The sequence below is a fragment of the Pongo pygmaeus genome, chromosome 10, assembly GCF_028885625.2.
Source record: "Pongo pygmaeus isolate AG05252 chromosome 10, NHGRI_mPonPyg2-v2.0_pri, whole genome shotgun sequence".
Taxonomy (NCBI): Eukaryota; Metazoa; Chordata; class Mammalia; order Primates; family Hominidae; genus Pongo; species Pongo pygmaeus.
The window spans coordinates 62,901,980-62,920,859 of NC_072383.2; the positions used below are offsets into that span (position 1 = coordinate 62,901,980).

An 18,880-nucleotide genomic window follows, 5' to 3' on the forward strand; every position below is an offset into this window, starting at 1 on the left:
GCTATGTCAGCTGGGCTAGAGTGCAATGGTGTGATCTCAGCTCACTGCTACCTCTGCCTCCTGGGTTCAAGTGATTCTCCTGCCTCAGCCTCCTGAGTAGCTGGGATTACAGGTGCCTTCCACCACACCTGGCTAATTTTTGTATTTTTAGTACAGACAGAGTTTTGCCATGTTGGCCAGGCTGGTCTCTAACTCCTGACCTCAGGTGATCCACTCCCCTCGGCCTCCCAAAGTGCTGGGATTATAGGCGTGAGCCATCACGCCCGGCCTCCTCTTTTTTTATAAGGAGTAATAACCAGCATTAACACAACCACTTATTGGATACTACTTTCTGTGTGCAAGTCTCTGCATGTCACATGTTATTCCCTTAGCAACCTTATGAAATAGTTACCATGATATTTTGGGGCCTCAGAAAGATTATTATTAGAGTATATGTTATAAACTGTATTTCTCCAAATCATGGCCTTCACATCTTTATGACATGTGACTTGAGAACCCAAGCCTAGCCTGTAATCCTGCAATTTGACTGTAGGTATCTAATTTCTCAAGTCTATCTTAAGGCTTTTCAGAGATCCAAAAATATCCCTAGTGGTTATATGAAAGAAAAATTTCTAGACTTCATCTCCAAAGACTTTTCTTTGTTACCTTAGCAGAAAGGCTAAGACCACTGGCATTTTTGCTTGTTTCTAGAGTGATATAAGAAATCATTTACATGTGAAAACACCAACCTAGAGCAAGGTATAAGCTCCTTTTCAGAAGGACTGTCTCTTAGAGGAACTATACATTTTTTTTTTCTCAATGAATGATTTTTTTTCCTGTTTGACTTCCAAAAAGGAGTTGGCTGGTGATTATATGAGTCTGGAATTTTAGAAAAGAGGAATGTACTTATTGGTTCTTTTGAATGAATCAATCCAATAAGCATTTATTTTGAGTCTGCTTTCTACAACGCCCTGAGATGTAGAGAGATATGACAGCACAAGGGGACTTCATGCCCATCTCCACTATGTTTCCTATTTAGTTGAAAAGTTTCAAACTCTCAAAGATGGGGGGATTCATTCTTTTTTACTTTTTACAAGTAATTTTTTTCTCATTTATGAGAAATACCCCCTGGAGTATGGGGGTTACACAAAGTTTAGGTTAGGGTTCCTGGTTGATTCTCAAATATGTAGAAAGTTATCATTTTTAAGAAACATTTTTGACAATGTTGATAGTGTATCAGAGCAAAACAAACATCCCAGAGCTTCCTTTCAGCCTTCCTGAGAGAAAACCCATAGGGAATATTGTGGGATGGCTCCAAAGGGTCATGGAAAGGCGATATGATTCTGCTATGGGTAGCTGGAGCCAGGCCACAGCAGGCTAAGCAGATCTGGTCTCCCAGAGCCTCCCTCACCCGATGGAGGAGACCCAGCAAGCCTGGCTGAGAGCTGCGTCTGGGGGAATGGAGAGGTGTGATGTGTTCTACTGCCACTGTTCTGTGTGATGTGTTGTGTTAGGCCAAGTTAGGCTCAGTGAGTCCACTAGGCCACAGGACCCCTAGGTGTCCAGGCTGCAGGTCAAGGGAGGATGAGCAGAAAGTTAATGAAAGGGATGCAGAAAAGGATGACTTGTGAGCCACGGAGGCTGGGGCTAAAACCTACCTTTCTTTGTATACTCCTGGGCAGGTCCTCTCCTCAACTGTGCTTGTCTTCCAGCCCAATACCATGCTATGTCTGATGATTTGCTTTATTAGTAGAATTGAAAATATAACAAAATTTTAGATCTGACTAAAACACACACATACACACTGCACACTCATATCCTCTCTTCAACCTTTGCATCACTCACTTATCCTTTGCATATATGGTCTTAGGCTATCATTCACTTAAAAAAAATAACTTTATTGAGATATAATTTGCATACCATGAAAACCTCCCATATTAGGTATAGATTTCAATGATTTTTAGTAAGTCTACTGAATGGTGCAATCATCACCAAAATCTAATTTTGAAACATTTCCATTATCCCCAGATAATGCTCATTCGCAGTCATTACCTGCTCCCCTCTGCCCCTCCAGCCCCAGGCAACCACCAATCTACTTTCTGTCTCTATAGATTTGCCCTTTCTGGGCATTTTATAAAAATGGAATCATAACAAAGTGTGGTCTTTGTGTCTGGCTTCTTCCACTTAGCATGAAATTTATCCGTGTTGTAGCATATATCAGCATCTCGTTCCTTTTTATTGCTGAATAGTGTTCCATTCCTTGGATATACCATATTGTGTTCATTCAGTCACCAGTTAATGGATATTTGGGCTGTTTCTACCTTTTGGCTATTATGAATAGTGCTGCTATGAACATTCATATGCAAGTCTTTGTGTGTACATATGCCTTGATTTCTCGAGTATAAGCCTAGGAGTGGAATTGCTGGTTCTTATGGTAAATCTATCTTCTCAAGATCTTATTCACAAACATCTAGTTTCTTAACTTTTTAAGAAGATGACAAGCTGTTTTCCAAAGTGGCTGCATCATTTTGTATTCCCTGTGATTGACTTAATGGTATGAGTTCTGTCTCTCTCTGTAGGCTGTAGGTTTCTTGAGGACAGCAATCCTACTGAAGTCCTAAATCAATGCATAGGTTTTGGGTCATTGATGATGATGACTGTAGTGGGCTGAATGTGGCTCCAAAGATACATTTGTCCTAATTACTAGGATGTGAGAATATTACATTACATAGCAAAGGATATATGTGATTAAAGATCTTGAGAAGAGAGGCTCATCCCAGAATATCCAGGTGGGCCCTAAATGCCTATTGTGTATTTCTTATTGTGTCCAGTTGGTTTGGAAACCATGATGTAATGTTTCCTTTATATAAATACAATAAATGTAAATAACCTCATATAATAGTAAAATAATTAGGAAGAAGTTCATTTTCAGTATTTTTATTCTTTTTAAAATAATTAATATAATTTAATTTTTATTCATTTGTAATTTATTGATTTTATAATTTGTATTCATATAATTTAATTTTTAATAGTTGCTGAGTTTAACAACTGGCTTATTAGTTTCTTAAAAATTTAACAAGATTCTCTCTCATGAGCTGATATAAGCTAATTCCAGCTCATTTAGATTCATGCATATAAAGAGCATTCAACAAAGCCTTGCATACACAAATGGCATGTATTAGCTAATTACTACTGCTACTACTATTAATTACTTTGACTGGTGAGCTCTACAAAGGCTGAAAGTAGACATATTCCCTTATTATCCTAGCACTAACACTGAGCTAGGGCCACCCTGTTTTGTGCCCAGGGAAGGTTAATTACTGTTTGAAGAGACTCAAATTTAAGGGCATGGTCACCCAAGAACAGCACAGATTTGGTAGCAAAGTGAAGGAAATGTTAGCTACTCCATCTCTATCAGAGTGCTTGATGTGTTCAGATCATTTTAAGAGCCAATTGTTAGGAATAAAGAGAGGGCCCAGAGAGGGGGACAGGCAAGGGGAATCTAGCTTAAGGTGCATCATTTTGGGGAATCTAGAGTAAGAACCATCAGCTTGTGAGAGGAAGTGTTGAAGGTTCGTCTCTTTATTCCTATCTGCTGTTCTTACTGGTATCTGTGCTCCCTATTGTCTTTAGTTGGTGACCTTTTGTTTTCTGATCACCACTTCCATCCCTGATTTAAAATTGAGTAATATTTAAGAAGCAACTGGAGATCAGGAATTGACAAAATCACCATGAAAGCATACCAAAGGCAACTGACTTTAAAAAAGTACTTGACAGGTAATTCACACATGGGCCCCCTAGATGTTGGATGTTACTTAAATGTCTCAAAAATAAAATCATTATAAGGATCCATTTATCCTTTTGTTTAATTCCATAAATTGTAAACTTATACCTAAGTTTGCAGAAATTGAGGTGTTTTCTAATGCTCCTATGTGTAAGTAAAGCTAGAATAAAAACAGATCAATTCATTTAGGGGTAAGATAAATAAATTATGTAAAAACAACTGATTTACTTTATACCAGAAATTCTTTATCTTATAAGTGACAAGTTTCACTCATCCTTGAATTAGCTTCAAAGAGACAGTGTAAATTCTGGAGAGAAAAAAAGAGTGCGTTAAAGACCCAACTTTAAGGACTTCAAACTACTTATCTAGGAGTGTGCTTCCCAAAGCATGCTGCATAGAATTTTATTTCTGGGAAATGCTTCAGGAATGAAATTTCCTAAATTATTCTTTTTAAAATTATTTATTTGTATTCATATAATTTAATTTTTAATAATTGCCGAGTTTAACAACTGGCTTATTAGTTTCCTAAAAATTAAACAAGATTCTCTCTCACGAGCTGATATAAATTAACTCCAGCTCACTTAAATTCATGCATATAAACAGCATTCAAATAAATTCAGGGTGAACAGTCTCTTTGATGAAGTAAGTTTGAGGGTGCTGCAGACCAGTCCCCTCTGACAGATGATGGCACACAGTCACACAGTAAAGGCTCTGAGGAGTGCTGCTGTAAAGACATCCCTCAACTTAGTATAATTCCTCATCTTCTAGACATATTTGACCCCAGAATCCTGTTTTCACCTAACTCCTATTAATATTCTGAGCAACCAGTGTTTCTAGGACACAATTTTGGAATCTTCACACTAGGGCTGTTACTGCTTCTAAGTGGTTTTGTGATCTTCAGCAAACCCTAGCCCTCAGTTTCTCTGTAGATTTGCTGAATCCTTTCACAGAGATGCTGTGAATCGAAATTTCCACAGAGAGTTTCTCTAAAAAGTTTCAAAAACTACTTTTGTGCTGGGCTAACATTCCTTAGCAGAAAGCCAATTTATGAGTTCTCCTATTACTCCATTCTGCAGAGACTCTCAATAAGGCACATCTGCGGAATGTTGACCTTGGCTTGACACACACTTAAAAGCGTTGGTGGACACTTTCACCCTGATGGTCTGTTTCAAAGGTCATTTTCTTTTTCTTCCTCTTTATCTTCTTCTTCTTTTTTTTTTTTTTTTTTTGAGATGTAGTCTTTCTGTCACCCATGCTGGAGTGCAATGGCACGATCTCAGCTCACTGCAACTTTTGCCTCCTGGGTTTAAGCGATTCTCCTGCCTCAGCCTCCTGAGTAGCTGGGGTTATAGGCACATGCCACCATGCCCAGCTAATTTTTGTACTTGTAGTAGAGACAGGGTTTCACCATGTTGGTCAGGTTGGTCTTGAACTCCTGACCTTGTGATCTGCCCACCTTGGCCTCCCAAAGTGCTGGGATTACAGACGTGAGCCACTGTGCCTGACCCTTCTTTTTCTTCTAAAGGCACAATTGCTGCAGTAATTTTCTGTAGTACATCCTTAGTTGCATCAATATGGGTTGTCGTGGCATAACCTGTGTTCACATCCTTATTTCAAGATTGGCTTAAATGTGGAGCCAGGTGACTGTAGCCTTAAGGCCCACCTCAGTTCATTACCCTGAAGCACCTCTTCAGCCTGGTTTTGGATTAGAAACGAGGTAGTACGGAATCCAAATAAACAAGCCAGGGCAGAATATTCAAGTGACAGAAAAGCAAAAACTTATTCTTTACAACTCCAGTAAAATACTTAGGTTTAGCTCATGTGACACAGCCAAGGATTCATTTTTCGACAAGGTGCCCAGTAGACTTGGTGCCATGGGTGACTTTGCTTCTGCAGGGGATGCCTTTGTTCTTTCCTCAAGCGTGTTATGTTTTAGGCTCAAATGCAAACTCTGAGCAAATGGTCATCTTCACAGAGTAAAAAAAAAAATCGCAGATTTGCTTTTTAATTTTGGGTGTTTTCTTGAAATGAGGCAAGACTAATTTAGGCCTTTGGGACATTTGTTTTGGGGGTTTTTGAAGACTGTCATATGGCTTCTCATTGAATTAAGCTTCCATGTTTGGGGATGAATTTATTTTTTGTCACAAGGCTTAAGATCCCAACTCAGCCAGGTTTCTGTGTGTTTCTTCTAATAAAGAGCAGAAACTATAAGTTGGAATATCCCCAAATTATCTTTTGGGTTAAAATAGCTTGTTCACAGAATTCTGAAAAATATCTTTCCCTTGTGAGCTATAAACTTAAAGCTACAAACTCCTTTCCTAAGCAGGAACTGATGTTCAAACAATTTGACTGGACTAAAACATAAAGCAAATAAATACTTGTCCCCCCACTTTGTCCTCTACTCTCTTCCCTAATTTTGTGTTTGCAATATTAGTTCAGAAGAAATTCGGTAAATGGTCACTGACATAACCAGTTTGTTGGCTAATAACTATTTCGTTCTCAAGGCCTGAGTTCTTACAGTCAGCTATGGGGCTGAAGCCAAGAGAAAGGCAAGGGAAGAGGCCAGTGCCTAAGGAGAGGAGGATGTTTTCTATTTTACCCAAACTTCTCATGCATGGACCTAAGAACTTGCTCCTGGGCAGGGCCAGCTTCATGGTGTGGGAACTGTGCAGTTGCACAGAGCTCTGCTTTGAGAAGGGCCTCATGTTTGTTGCATGCTCTGTTGTCACCATCTTGAAAATTTTAATACTTTTTGAACAAAGAGCTCTACATTTTCATTTTTACTCTGGGTCCCTCAAATTATGTAGCGTGTTCTTCTCCTGGGTTATAGGTGGCTTGGGCCCTCTGCTTTCTTCTCACTCTTCTCTCCCAGTCATGCCCCTGAGCCAGGCTCAGGACCATGCTCAGTGCTGGACTCGCCATTGTCATGTCCTCTGGAGCAGGAAGCTGAGTACTCACCTTACAGGGAGTCAACTTTTAGTAATCCTTCTGTGGATTTTGTGGATTATTTGTCATCTCAGTAGGTTTTTTTGTTTGTTTGTTTGTTTTTGGCCATCCCATGGACCTCTAGTTGGTTTGGACTTTCAAGAAAAGTCAGGTAATTTCAACAGTTGTGCAAGCTGAACATGAGGAGGGAGGCAAATACGTTGCCCAGGAAAAATCCCACAATGCCAAAGCTCAATGAAAATTACATTTCGTTTGTAATTTTATACTCATCAATGATAAACCAGTAAACAGGTACAAAACCAATTTACATTTAGAGTTTACATTAGAATTCTAAAAAATCTTACTGAGCACCTGAATACTTTGGTTTATGATGTCTGTTTCCTGTATATGGTTTCTATTTTTTATGTTGAACCATATGGAGGCTCATTTATTCAATGTGCTTATTAAATTTTTATATTTGCACTACTTGTATAAGCTAAGAATTACTGCCACAAAACTCCTTTCTTTATATAGTCATGTGTGTCTTTTTTTTCTTTTCTTTCTTCCTTTTTTATTGCCTTAGGAAATTCTTTCGAAATGGCAATATTTCTTCTTTACCCAATTTAAACATTGCTCACCTTGCCATATCCGCTTCTTCTCTGCTACCTTGGTAGAAATGCTCTTATGAAACTGTACTTTATAGTGAAGATTTGTGCCTTCTTGAAGAATATGAAAAGAAATAGTCCTCTCTGCTATTACTCTGTCCATAATACTGAGAGCATTGTGTATTACATGACACTCTGACTTCTTTATGAGAACCATAGAAGACATTTCTGTACTCTGAGATCTGGCTTAAGGGCTACGTTATCTGGGGCCATCACAAGCATATAAATCTAAAATTGTGCCAAAGAGAATAAAATGGCAGATACCAGAGACTGGGAAAGGTGGGTGAGGGGAGAGGGGGAGTGAAGAGAGGTTGGTTATGGGTACAAACGTACAGTTAGATAGAAGAAATAAATTCCAATGCTTGACAGCAGACTAGGGTGACTATACTTAGCAACAATATTACGTATATTTCAAAACAACTAGAAGAGAAGACTTGAAATGGTACCAACACATAAAAATAATAAATAATCCAATTACCCTGACTTGATCATTACACATTCTTTCCATGTAACAAACACTCACATGTGCCCCATAAATATGTAAATTTTGTGTCTATCTATCTATCACTCTATCTAGCGATCTAGCTAGCTATATCTCAATATAGCAATAAGAGCAGAAAGAATTTTAGGCCTGGAGACATATAGTCTGGAATAGTGGATGAGAAGCTGAACACTGTCAGCATTTTCTTTCTCACCTCTTTTTTCACGCAGTTCCTCTATAAATAAATTTGAAAGAAATATTTTAAAGATTATCAGCCTGAAGAGATGCCAAAAAAGTAGCATTCCCACAGACCTACACCTCTTGATCTAGCCCAAATAGAAGTACCTCATGTAGTCTAACTTCTCCTGGCAACTAGTTTGTTTTCATATTTATGGTCTTTGGGCCTCCTAACCAACCATGGTTTCCTCTTTGAGGAATGAGGTTAGGACAAAAGGTGCATATGAGCTTCTGCACACTTGTGAGAGATAAGTGTATGGTCCACCTCTCACAAGTGTGCAGGAACTCATGTATGCCTTTTATTCAATCCTCCTTCTTCCACCAATTTTATTGTCTACACTATTTCCTTTTGCCTCATTTTTCCTACTTACTTTATCTTGCCAATGGTATACATCTGCCTTACCTCCTTACGACTTTAACTTTTAAATTCTTGTTTAGAGGTGTTTTGTGCAGATACTATCCTCCTTTTCCTCCTTCATCTTCTTCTTCCTTCCCATCCACCTTCTGTTGTATGGTAACTTTACAACAGAAACAACGATTTCATGTCCCATAAAGTCACAATTATTGGCCTTTCTATTTGTATTTTTTCTATTCCCTTTAACATTTCTGGCTTTTATAATGCATATATTAGTACAGTTTCCATGTTAATAAATAGTGGTCGTATATAGGACTATGTGCTCAAAAATGTCTAATGAAATGTGCAATTCAAATGGTTCAGAGATGACCAACCAAGATTATTGCAGTTGGTCCCTTTGTTTCAGACTAACTTCCCTACCACTCTATTATTCATCTGTTAGTTAATACAACTAAAGTGCTTAGAACAAAGTAAGTACTATATACCTTAGCTATGATTATTATCCTATTGCCAAACTTGACTTTCTGCCACCATCCTAATCTTCATTATCACAGATTGGGATTTTTACTTACTTAATAGTTTTAGATAAATGAGTTGTTCCCATAGTGGGATCCCAATGTTGGTTCCCTGGCTCCTGGCCTGCTTTGCCAAGTCTATGTGATCACAGGCTGACAGGCCAGGTTCTCCCAGTTAGAAGAGAGGATGCTGTGGTCCTATACTGCATCAAAAGATGCATTCCCTCAGCCAAAGCCTTTCCCTTGATCCCTTCCAGTCATCAAGTCACCTCTCTACATCACACAACTGATCATGCCACACCCTACTGGAAGAAAATCTGTAGACATTAGACTATCTATGAAATTAAGTCCACATTCCCTTGGGAGAATCAGAATAACATATGCTGGAAAGCTGCTCTCTAGGATTTGTGGAGCTTTGTGTTCTATTGTGTCTGCTGAGAAAAAGGAAGGAGGGAGAGCAGCATAGTGTTACGCTTTGGAGTCAGACGTCACAGATTCAAACCCCGTCCCTGTCACGTGAGATCTTACCATCTCCAAGCCTCAGTTTCTGATCTGTAAAATGGCATAATGATACCTGCCTCATAGAATTGTAAGATAACCCATGTACTATACTTCGGAACTGATAGGGCTGTTTGTTTGTTTGTTTTTTGCTAGGCTCCCTCAAATCATGGTACCAATAGGTTTTTAATACAGGGTAGCACTTTTCATTTGTAACATTCTGACCCTTGAGAAAGTCTTCCACTAAAGGGATATTTAACACATTCTACTTAGTGAGAATGTGAGATATTCTTGAAAGAAATAACAAGCTGAGACCTGACATAAATAGTGTTGCAGGTGGTGACAACAGAGAGCAGTATGGCATGGTTGGAGTAGTCAGAGAACTGGGAGGGAGGGCTGACACTGAAGAGCTAAGGCAGGGGCAGACAATGGAATAGCTTTGTTTTTTTATGATACTGGAAATATTAACTACCACTAAATTGCAACCAACTTTATTTTCATAAGATAGCATGTGCAAAGATCACCTCCATACAACACTCAGAAAACTAAAGCAGCACCTTTATTTTATACGTACAAACAGTATAAAATGTTTATTAGGTAAGAGTTGTGTTTTGTTTACAATATATTATATTGCTTCAAGCCAATGCAAAAAGTTCATACATTATATTCCCTATTTCATTGTGTTTAGAATATATTATACTGTTTAAATGCCACTACCACAGTGTAATTTTTTTTTAATACTGAATCTCTGGAATAATGGTAAGGTCAAAGTATATTGTATTGAGAGTTTAAAAATTAAGAGCAATTTCTAAAAGTGTGACAAATATCTAAATATCTGACAATAAAATCTGAAATGCTGTAACTTCAGCATTATTAACTGCTCCATCCAAATTCTTGTGACTTACGCATTTTTGCCCAATTTAACCTTTCTAATGTTCCCCTGCCCCCAGACACCATAAATGCATTGTAATTTTGAAAATATCTGCCAACTATGCACTGAAAATTTTAACCTGATCAATTGACATAATATAAAATCTGTCCCAAAGCACTGAAACAAGAAAATCTATACCATCATGCTACAGACGTACTTAGAAAACTTAAAAGGAAGAGTAAATATCAGCTCAGTGATTTATAATGAAGCTAATAAAATTCAGGCCAGTATTCTTAAGTGTAATGAACATTATTTGAACATTCAACACATGAAAGGTTAACAAAGGCTATGAACTTGGTGTAACTTAAAACGTTTCAGATGTGGGAGTTCACCAGATGTAATTGGATTCAGGTGGATCCCGCCGCTCCTCGGCCTTTTTAAGTGAAGGCGTGTGCTGCCTGAGCTGGGCGCCTGCTGGCCTCAGGGCATGTATGAGGCTGGCTCCGTACCCTGCAAAATTATTCACAGCTTAAAAAGAAAGAAACTACAAATCGGGCTCTTCAGATTCATTATTAACTATTCAAATGAAGTCCATTTTTGCCTTTTCAATCCAGAATGAAAAACTGCAATGACCACAAAAAGCTACCTGAATGAAGAGATCTCTGTTAAGAGCAACCCATTTTACTAACTCCATGAAACCAGGTTTCCATTGGATTTCTCATTCCCTATGTATTCTGGCCATGCAGAAACTCTTGATGCAAAATCTGGGTGAATGTGACTGAATGGAAGCATAGTCTCCATCCAAGGGCTGGTAAGGATCTAGCATTGAAATTCTGAATGCAGCTGCGGATTTGGTCGTTGATCCTTTTCACTGCACTGCAAACCTAACCTAGCTGATACTGATCCAGTTCAATATGACAACCCTACTCTTCATAAAGATCACATGATTGGGTGTGGCTATTGCACTTATAGGACAGGAATTCTATAAAAATTAAGGACTTCCATTATATGTGTTAGGGAAAAGGTTAAGATTTGAACTGACTCTTCCTTATCAATGGAGATTTGTGTTTTGGTCAAGGTGGACATCCATCTGTTTCCAGATGGGTTGTAAATGGAATGTGCTAAGTTACACAACTTCAGACCTCCCTTCTTCCTACTTAGGGTGATGCTCAGGGGCAGTGACTCATTTCTCATTTCCTAAAACTGATCCAAGGCAGCAAATTACATTGTAAAAGTCTGCCTCCATCTTCTTGTGTGTCAGAGTTAAATTCAGCATTTATTTCTTCCTTGTGTTTTTAAATGCAAACATGCCATTAAGCAGCTACTGAGAACAGAATACTTTGTTCCTGAATGTGTTCCTTTGAATTGTCAGTATGTAGTTTAGTAGCTCGTGGAGTGGTCAAAACTTGAGCCAGCAATGAGCTGGAGTAAATCTCCACCATGCTGCTTGGCCTGTGACCCATGAAGCCCAAACCTTCCTGTTGGCGAGGGTGAGCCTATGCGGGGACGTCTGTCTCCAGTATCCTCCTCCCCACCATCATGCCTCGGTCCCTGGACCTCCCAACGTGTCATCCCACTGGGAGTATGTTCTTAGCAGAACTCTATGCCTCAGAGCTTCCTTGTCACCTCCCTCTAGTCAAAATAAACCCCCTTCTTTCAGCTCAATTATTTTAGTTAATGTACAAAATGGCTGGGTGACCTCTCCTGGAAAACACATTTGCATTTGAATCAAGCACCAGATCATCTTCTTGGCACGCAATGCTTGGATTTGAAGGAGGCACACTGATGGCAGAAGCTTTCAGCAGCATAATCTCCAAGTGGGGGTGCTATCTGGGGGCTGGCAGACCTGTTAGGAGGGATCATCTACCACATGAGGGCCCCTAACTTGCCTTCCCTTTGGAAGAATGGCTGGGTGCATCAGAAGTAACAGTGTCCTTGTGCTCCCCTCTTCATCACTTGTGGGTATCACTGGGATCTGGATGTGAGTCTTAGAAGACCTTTGTAACTAAGTCCTTGGATGTGTGGTCTGGACTAGGCTTGAGGATTTTTGAAAGTTATTTTGATTCTGAGACAAGCCTCAGGGTTTGTCTCCAGTTGAGGGTGGCATAAGGGCTTCAGTTTACTCTTTTCCAAAATGGCACTAGAAATATTGAGTCTCCTATAGGTCTTTTAGTCCAAAGAAGATCTCCTTATCAGTATGTCCTAGCAGGGATACCATTCAACCATTCCCACTGTGTGAGAAGCGATTTTCCAGAGGAGCTGCACTGCTTATTAAACTGTGTCCACCTGAAGGCAATTTAATCAACCATCCAGTTAATTCAGTGGGTAAAAAAGCATCAAATCAGTGGCTTAGTGTAGTGATATGGTTTGGCTGTGTCCCCACCCAAATCTCATCTTGAATTGTAATCCCCATAATCCCCGTGTGTCAAGGGAGACACCAGGTGGAGGTAATTGAATCATGGGGCTGGTTCCCCTATGCTGTTCTGATAGTGAGTGAGTTCTCACGAGATCTGACAGTTTTATAAGTGTTCGGCAAGCTTCTTCTATGGTCATTCTCTCTCCTTCCACCTTATGAAGAAGGTACCTGCCTCCCTTTGCCTTCTGCCACGATTGTAAGTTTCGTGAGGCCTCCCTAGCCATATGGAAGTGTGAGTCAAACCTTTTTCCTTTATACATTACTCAGTCTCCAGAAGTTGTTTATAGCAGTGTGAGAACAGACTAATACATATAACCTAGACCAGATACCAACCTAGCTTAAAGTAAACACATGTATAACTACATATACACTTATTATAGATACATTAAACTAATACAATATGAACATTGTAAAATATAAGCAAAACTTAGAAATTAGAAAGACTACCATAAGTATATTAAATGTATATTTATATATAAATATAAATCAAATTTAAAATATAAAAAATATTTAAAAAGTAGTATATTCTTTTAGCACCCCAATGGATAATTTCCACACTCACTGGGTTGCATGTACCAACCTTTGGAGACTATTGATCTAGGAAAACATCTGATATGTGAGTGATTTGTTCAATTTGTATCCATTACTTTGGAGACATAATATGGTAGACACAACCTGGAATTTTGTGAATTTGCTTTTTTTTTTTTTTTTTTTTTAGAGACAGGGTCTTGCTATGTTGCCCAGGCTGATCTCAAACTCCTGGATTCAAGAAATCCTCTTGCCTCAGCCTCCCAAGTAGCTTGGACTACAGGCATGTGCCACCACTCCCAGCTTGGAATCATGTTTTTGAAGAGTATGGTGTGTGACTAAAGTCTTCCTTTTTTCAAACTAAAGTCGACAGTGGGCCCATGCTTAGGAGACTGAGTTCTAGCTGCCAGAAATGCTGAAACTGTGTTGTTTTGTTAATTTGCTAATTGACTGTCCCGCCCACTCCACAAGGCAGGGCCTTTTCTGGTGTGTCCCCAGTGCTTGGATTCATGCTTAGCACAGGAGAGACTACAATCAATACTGAATGAATTTAGCAAGTTTCATTGTGTGTCTAAAATAGTCCAGCTGTTTATCTACATAGCTAGCTCATTTTTGGTAGTAAATTTTGAAAAAATGCAACTCCATTATAACATCTCTCCCATAGACAGCTTTATAAACCTTTTCTTTCCCTCAAAAGAACTCATTTACTTACTATTACCAATACGATTTAAGTATTTTAAGAAGCAAAATGCTTCATGTTTTATAATGATACTTGACAAATCATGAATTATAAAATCAGAGGTAAGGAGATACTGATTCTACATTTGATTTAAAATCTTAATTTCATGTGTCATTTCTTTCATAGTTAACATACTGTATTACCCCAAATCAACCTGTATTACTAATTTAGCCTAGAAAATATTTGTGATATTTTACAGATGTGATCTTTTACAAAGATGCATTACTCTTTACACACTAAAGCTTAGACTCTAAAGTTTAAAGAGGTGGAGAAGTGTGGGGGAGAAGAGGCAGAGAAAAAGCTGCTTTTAATGAAATGGAAAGCAAGACTGAGTTATAGGTTGACTGTTAGCCTTTGAAGCCAAGAAACAGAAGTGAAAAGGCTGGCTCTTCTTCTGGTCTCCCACTCACTTTTATTTTTATTTTTTTTCCTTGTTTACAACTTTTTATTTCTCCCACTCACTTTTATTGCAGTGTCTTCCATGCCAACCTTCTTGACATTGGCATTTGTTGGGTTCATGGCAGGTTCCATGTGCACCACAGCCAGGCTCGCAGACAGCTAGAATCAAAGGAAATAAAAAGAGTATTTCCTGAGCTTTCCTTTTTCAACAGAATTACATAGTTGCTTTCCTTGCAATTCTTTAGAATGTGTTAGTTTTGGCTTCATCCTCTAATTTTTTTTTCCTAAGTCAGTCTCCAGTCATAAGTTGGTTTTGGACTTTTTGTAAAGTCCTGCAAATGATCTTTAAGCATGATATTTTTCATTCGCAAATGACATTCAGTAGGATTTTGAAACTGCTGGAGCATGGAAGTTTATTTTCCTTAAGAAAACACCTGGCTGGGCATGGTGGCTCATGCCTGTAATCCCAACACTTTGGGAGGCTGAGGCAGGTGGATCACGAGGTCAGGAGTTCAAGACCAGCCTGGCCAAGGTGGTGAAACCCCATCTGTACTAAAAAAAATACGAAGATTGGCCGGATGCGGTGGCAGGCACCTATAGTCCCAGCTACTCGGGAGGCTGAGGCAGGAGAATCGCTTAAACCTGGGGGGCGGAGGTTTCAGTGGGCCTAGATCGTGCCACTGCACTCCAGCCTGGGCGACAGAGTGAGACTCCGTCTCAAAAAACAAAACAAAACAAAACCAAACCAAGAAACCATCTTGTAGTTAAAACATTCAGTTGCATGTGTGAGTATCCATTTTTTTGCATGCACAGATTTCATACCATGCCTCTCGTCTACATAAGGAAGCATATATGTCAGTGAAGAAAGGTTAACTGTGATGCCCAGGCAACATGCACTAGGCACAGAAGTATGTAGCGAGAGACTCCTGCTAGTTTAACGACCCAGTAGCCCAGATTGGCAATGTGTATGGGGTACTTACGCTTTGAACAGAGGTCTCCCTGGTAACCTTTGGAACACTTACATTTGCTTTTACCAATGCATTTACCTCCGTTTCGACAGGGTTGTGGGCATTTGCCTGAAAAAGAGAAGAATGCAGCTAAACAAGGAACCTGGTGCTTCGTTCAGAGGTAATTACATTTTTCAAAGGAATTACAAGGCTTTGAGAGGATAAATGCTTTTAAATGGCAATTTTAATTTATTTCAGATCTACTCTGGCTTTTATTTTGTTTGAGTTTTGTTTTTGGAACAGACAGGATAATATTTTTAACTTATGCTTTTGGATTATAAATGTGTTGCCAAAATGCTGCATTTATATTCTTTTTTTTTTTTTTTTTTTTTTAAAGTAAAGACGGGTTTCATTCTGTTGGCCAGGCTAGTCTTGATCTCCGGACCTCAAGTGATCCGCCCGCCTTGGCCTCTCAAAGTGCTGGGATTACAAGTATGAGCCACCACACCCAGCCCAATTACTTTTTAATAAACAGAATAATCTTTTAACTGACTCACAAATACTTGCTAAGATATACTTTACTAAAAGTTATGACGTAAATAACCCTTTAAATAATCTTTTCACTGGGTATTGATTTTTGTGTTTTGGTTCTTTTTGAGATGGAATCTTGCTATTTTGCCCAGGCTGAAGTGCAGTGGCAGGATCTCGGCTCACTGCATCCTCCACCTCCCAGGTTCAAGTGATTCTCCTGCCTCATCCTCCAGGGTTGCTGGGAATACAGACATGTGCCACCATGCCCAGCTAATTTTTGTATTTTTAGTAGACACAGGGTTTCACCTTCTTGGCCAAGCTGGTCTCGAACTCCTGACCTCAAGTGATCCTCCCACCTCAACCTCCCAAAATGCTGGGATTACAGGCATGAGCCACTGTGCCTGGCCAAGTTTTGATTTTTGAATGTCACTTTTTCTGAAAGTAAGTCTGTACCTGTACCTGATGACAGTCTTAGCCTAGGATTCCCCAGAAAGCAGGACCTGCATGCAGCTAGTTTATTTGGGGAAGTGATTGTAGGAAACAGGAATGGGGGAATGGGAGGGTGAGATAGAAGGAAGGAAAGGCAACACAAAAGTGTGTTTGTGGGTGGAAAGCAGGAGTATGGGGCTGCTAAGTCGAGGTGCAGTGGCAATGGCTGGCGTGCAAGGCTGGCCAAGAGGCTGTGATATGTGACACAAAAGGTGCCCAATATCACAACAATGCATTTTCCTGGAATGCCCTAGGTCCATAATGATACTTCATAATTTCTTTTATCTCTTTGCCCAGCGAGTATTACGAATGCTTTTCACAGATCTTTGAATCACAGAATTTTAGAGCTGGAGTAAGGCCCTAGGTGTAAAAATCATGTAATAAATTTCTCACTTCTTTCTCCAGACGCTATTTATTATCCCTCTGCAATCTAGAATTTGCTATCCTAAGTCCTAGTTTTTGAAGAAGTGGAAGATAAGGTACTTTTTACCTAGAGCTGAAACCACATCCTATGCCTGGCATAAGATGTTTTGAAGACAGCGAGTAGCCCGTAGATTTTGGTAGTGGAGGAGTTTGGATTGCTTTTGTTGTTCTTTTTCTTTTCTTTTTATTCACTTTAGCAGAACACTCATTACAAAGGCTTCTAGGTACATAAGGAGAAGTAATGAAAATTTATCCTAAACCAACCCGCCTTTCACTCTCTAAGCCCTTCTTTTTATTGCCGAAGAAAGCTGTGAAAGAAGTCAACCCCCATATATTTTACTGACAAGTACTATTCTTGACAAACAAGAAGTAAATTCTTTATGAAAATCATTCTACTGAAAACACTTTATCTTTTTATTTACCTAAAAGGACTTTCTTCATATATAAGTAGACCAAAGCAGTATTTAGTCATTGTGGAGACAATATAGACATAACAATATTGGGATGTTAGGGTCTCTCACAAACCTGGAATGCCGTTAGACATTGAGGTTTTTCTGCATAGAGGTGTTCCAGAAACAGGTATTAAAACAAACTTAATAACAGAATATCAGCTCTTCATTGATCAAAAGAGGGTCCTTTTTTTTTGCCAGGTTTGAATACAAGAATACCATTTACTGTTTAGTTAAGATCTCAACTCTCACCCAAAAGAAGGAATATCTAACTCCAAATTTCCATCTGCATCAAATAAATACCTGACCCCAACATATACACAAAATTGGGTCATATCACAGTACTCTGCAATGCACCAGGTTTTTTCAAGTGAGCAAGGTATAGGATGATAATTATATGGCAGAAAAGAGAGAGTACTCATATGTGAACTACTTGGTGAGCCCGAATTTTCTCCTCCTCTATGAGGGGTGAAGTTGGTAACTGGGATAATGCAGAAAATGACTGGTGGAGATAATCCTTTCATCGACTTCACAAAGTTTTTTGTTTTCATGGCAACAGGGAAGTGAGGACCCTTAGATTCACCGCAGTCAGGAAGGAGGACGTTCTCTCCTGGCTATTACACAACAGAAATGTGACTGCAGGAGACGTTAGACATTCGAAAGCTATTACTAGTTTAAAGACTATAGGAGCCAAAATTCATGAAGATCTGATAGTTTTAAAATTCATAATCCTGGAAATATCTTTAATATGAACTTCTTCTTCCTGAAAATAGTTTGCAACCAAATTCTACCCATTAAATAGTGGAAAACTGAGTCAGCTTGAGAGATGGCACATTTTTACTTAAAGAGACTAAGCCGTGGCTAGGCATGGTGGCTCTCGCCTGTAATCCCAGCACTTTGGAAGGCTGAGGCAAGCAGATCACTGGAGGCCAGGAGTTCAAGACCAGCCTGGCCAATATGGTGAAATCCTGTCTCTACTAAAAATGTAAAAAAATTAGCCAAGCGTGGTGGTGGGCACCTGTAATCTCAGCTACTCGGGAGGCGGTGGCAGAAGAATCGCTTGAACCTGGAAGGCAGAGGTTGCAGAGAGCCAAGATGGCGCCACTGCACTCCAGCCTGGGTGACAGAGCTAGACTCCATCTCAAAAAAAGAAAAAAAAAAAAAAATAGACTAAGCCCTGCCTAAAGACAAACAGATTTGACTAAGTTTCAGCTGGTGGCATTTTTACTATAACCAATGGATGAGTCCTTGTAAGAAGAATGAAATAAGAATACATTGACAAAATAAAGACATTACATTTCTTCTACCTATGCAATTGTAGGATAACTTAAATTATCAGTTTAATGAAGTGACAGTTTAATGAAGAAAACAGATAAAAGGGTTTTTAAGTGCCAACAATTGTCATCTCTGGGTTTTAGAATTATAGGTGATTTTTAATTGTTTTCTCCAATATTCTAAAATTTTTAAACAGAGAACATTTTATATTGAGAACTTTTATAAGAAGAACCCACTCGGTTATTTTTAAAATCCTTTTCTAATAATCCTTGCATTAGAAAAAATTATAAATAATTTGGGTAGTCTTTTTAACTGAAGGTTCATTAAAGATTCTTGGGAAATCCATGAGTCTTACATAACAAGATGAATGTACA

At 39.0% G+C, this 18,880-nt stretch overlaps 1 protein-coding gene across 1 annotated transcript in view; it reads right to left on the bottom strand.

Moving 5' to 3' along the window:
- Positions 1–9,959: 9,959 nt before the first annotated feature.
- The window catches only part of WIF1 (WNT inhibitory factor 1), a 71,281-nt gene continuing 62,360 nt past the window's right edge, over positions 9,960–18,880 (bottom strand). The window contains exons 8-10 of the mRNA XM_054442091.2: positions 15,373–15,468; positions 14,456–14,551; positions 9,960–10,820 (exon numbers count right to left, since the gene is read on the bottom strand). Coding sequence (XP_054298066.1) covers positions 10,699–10,820; positions 14,456–14,551; positions 15,373–15,468 — 314 coding nt within the window. The 3' untranslated portion in view covers positions 9,960–10,698. The remainder of the gene's footprint in view (positions 10,821–14,455; positions 14,552–15,372; positions 15,469–18,880) is intronic.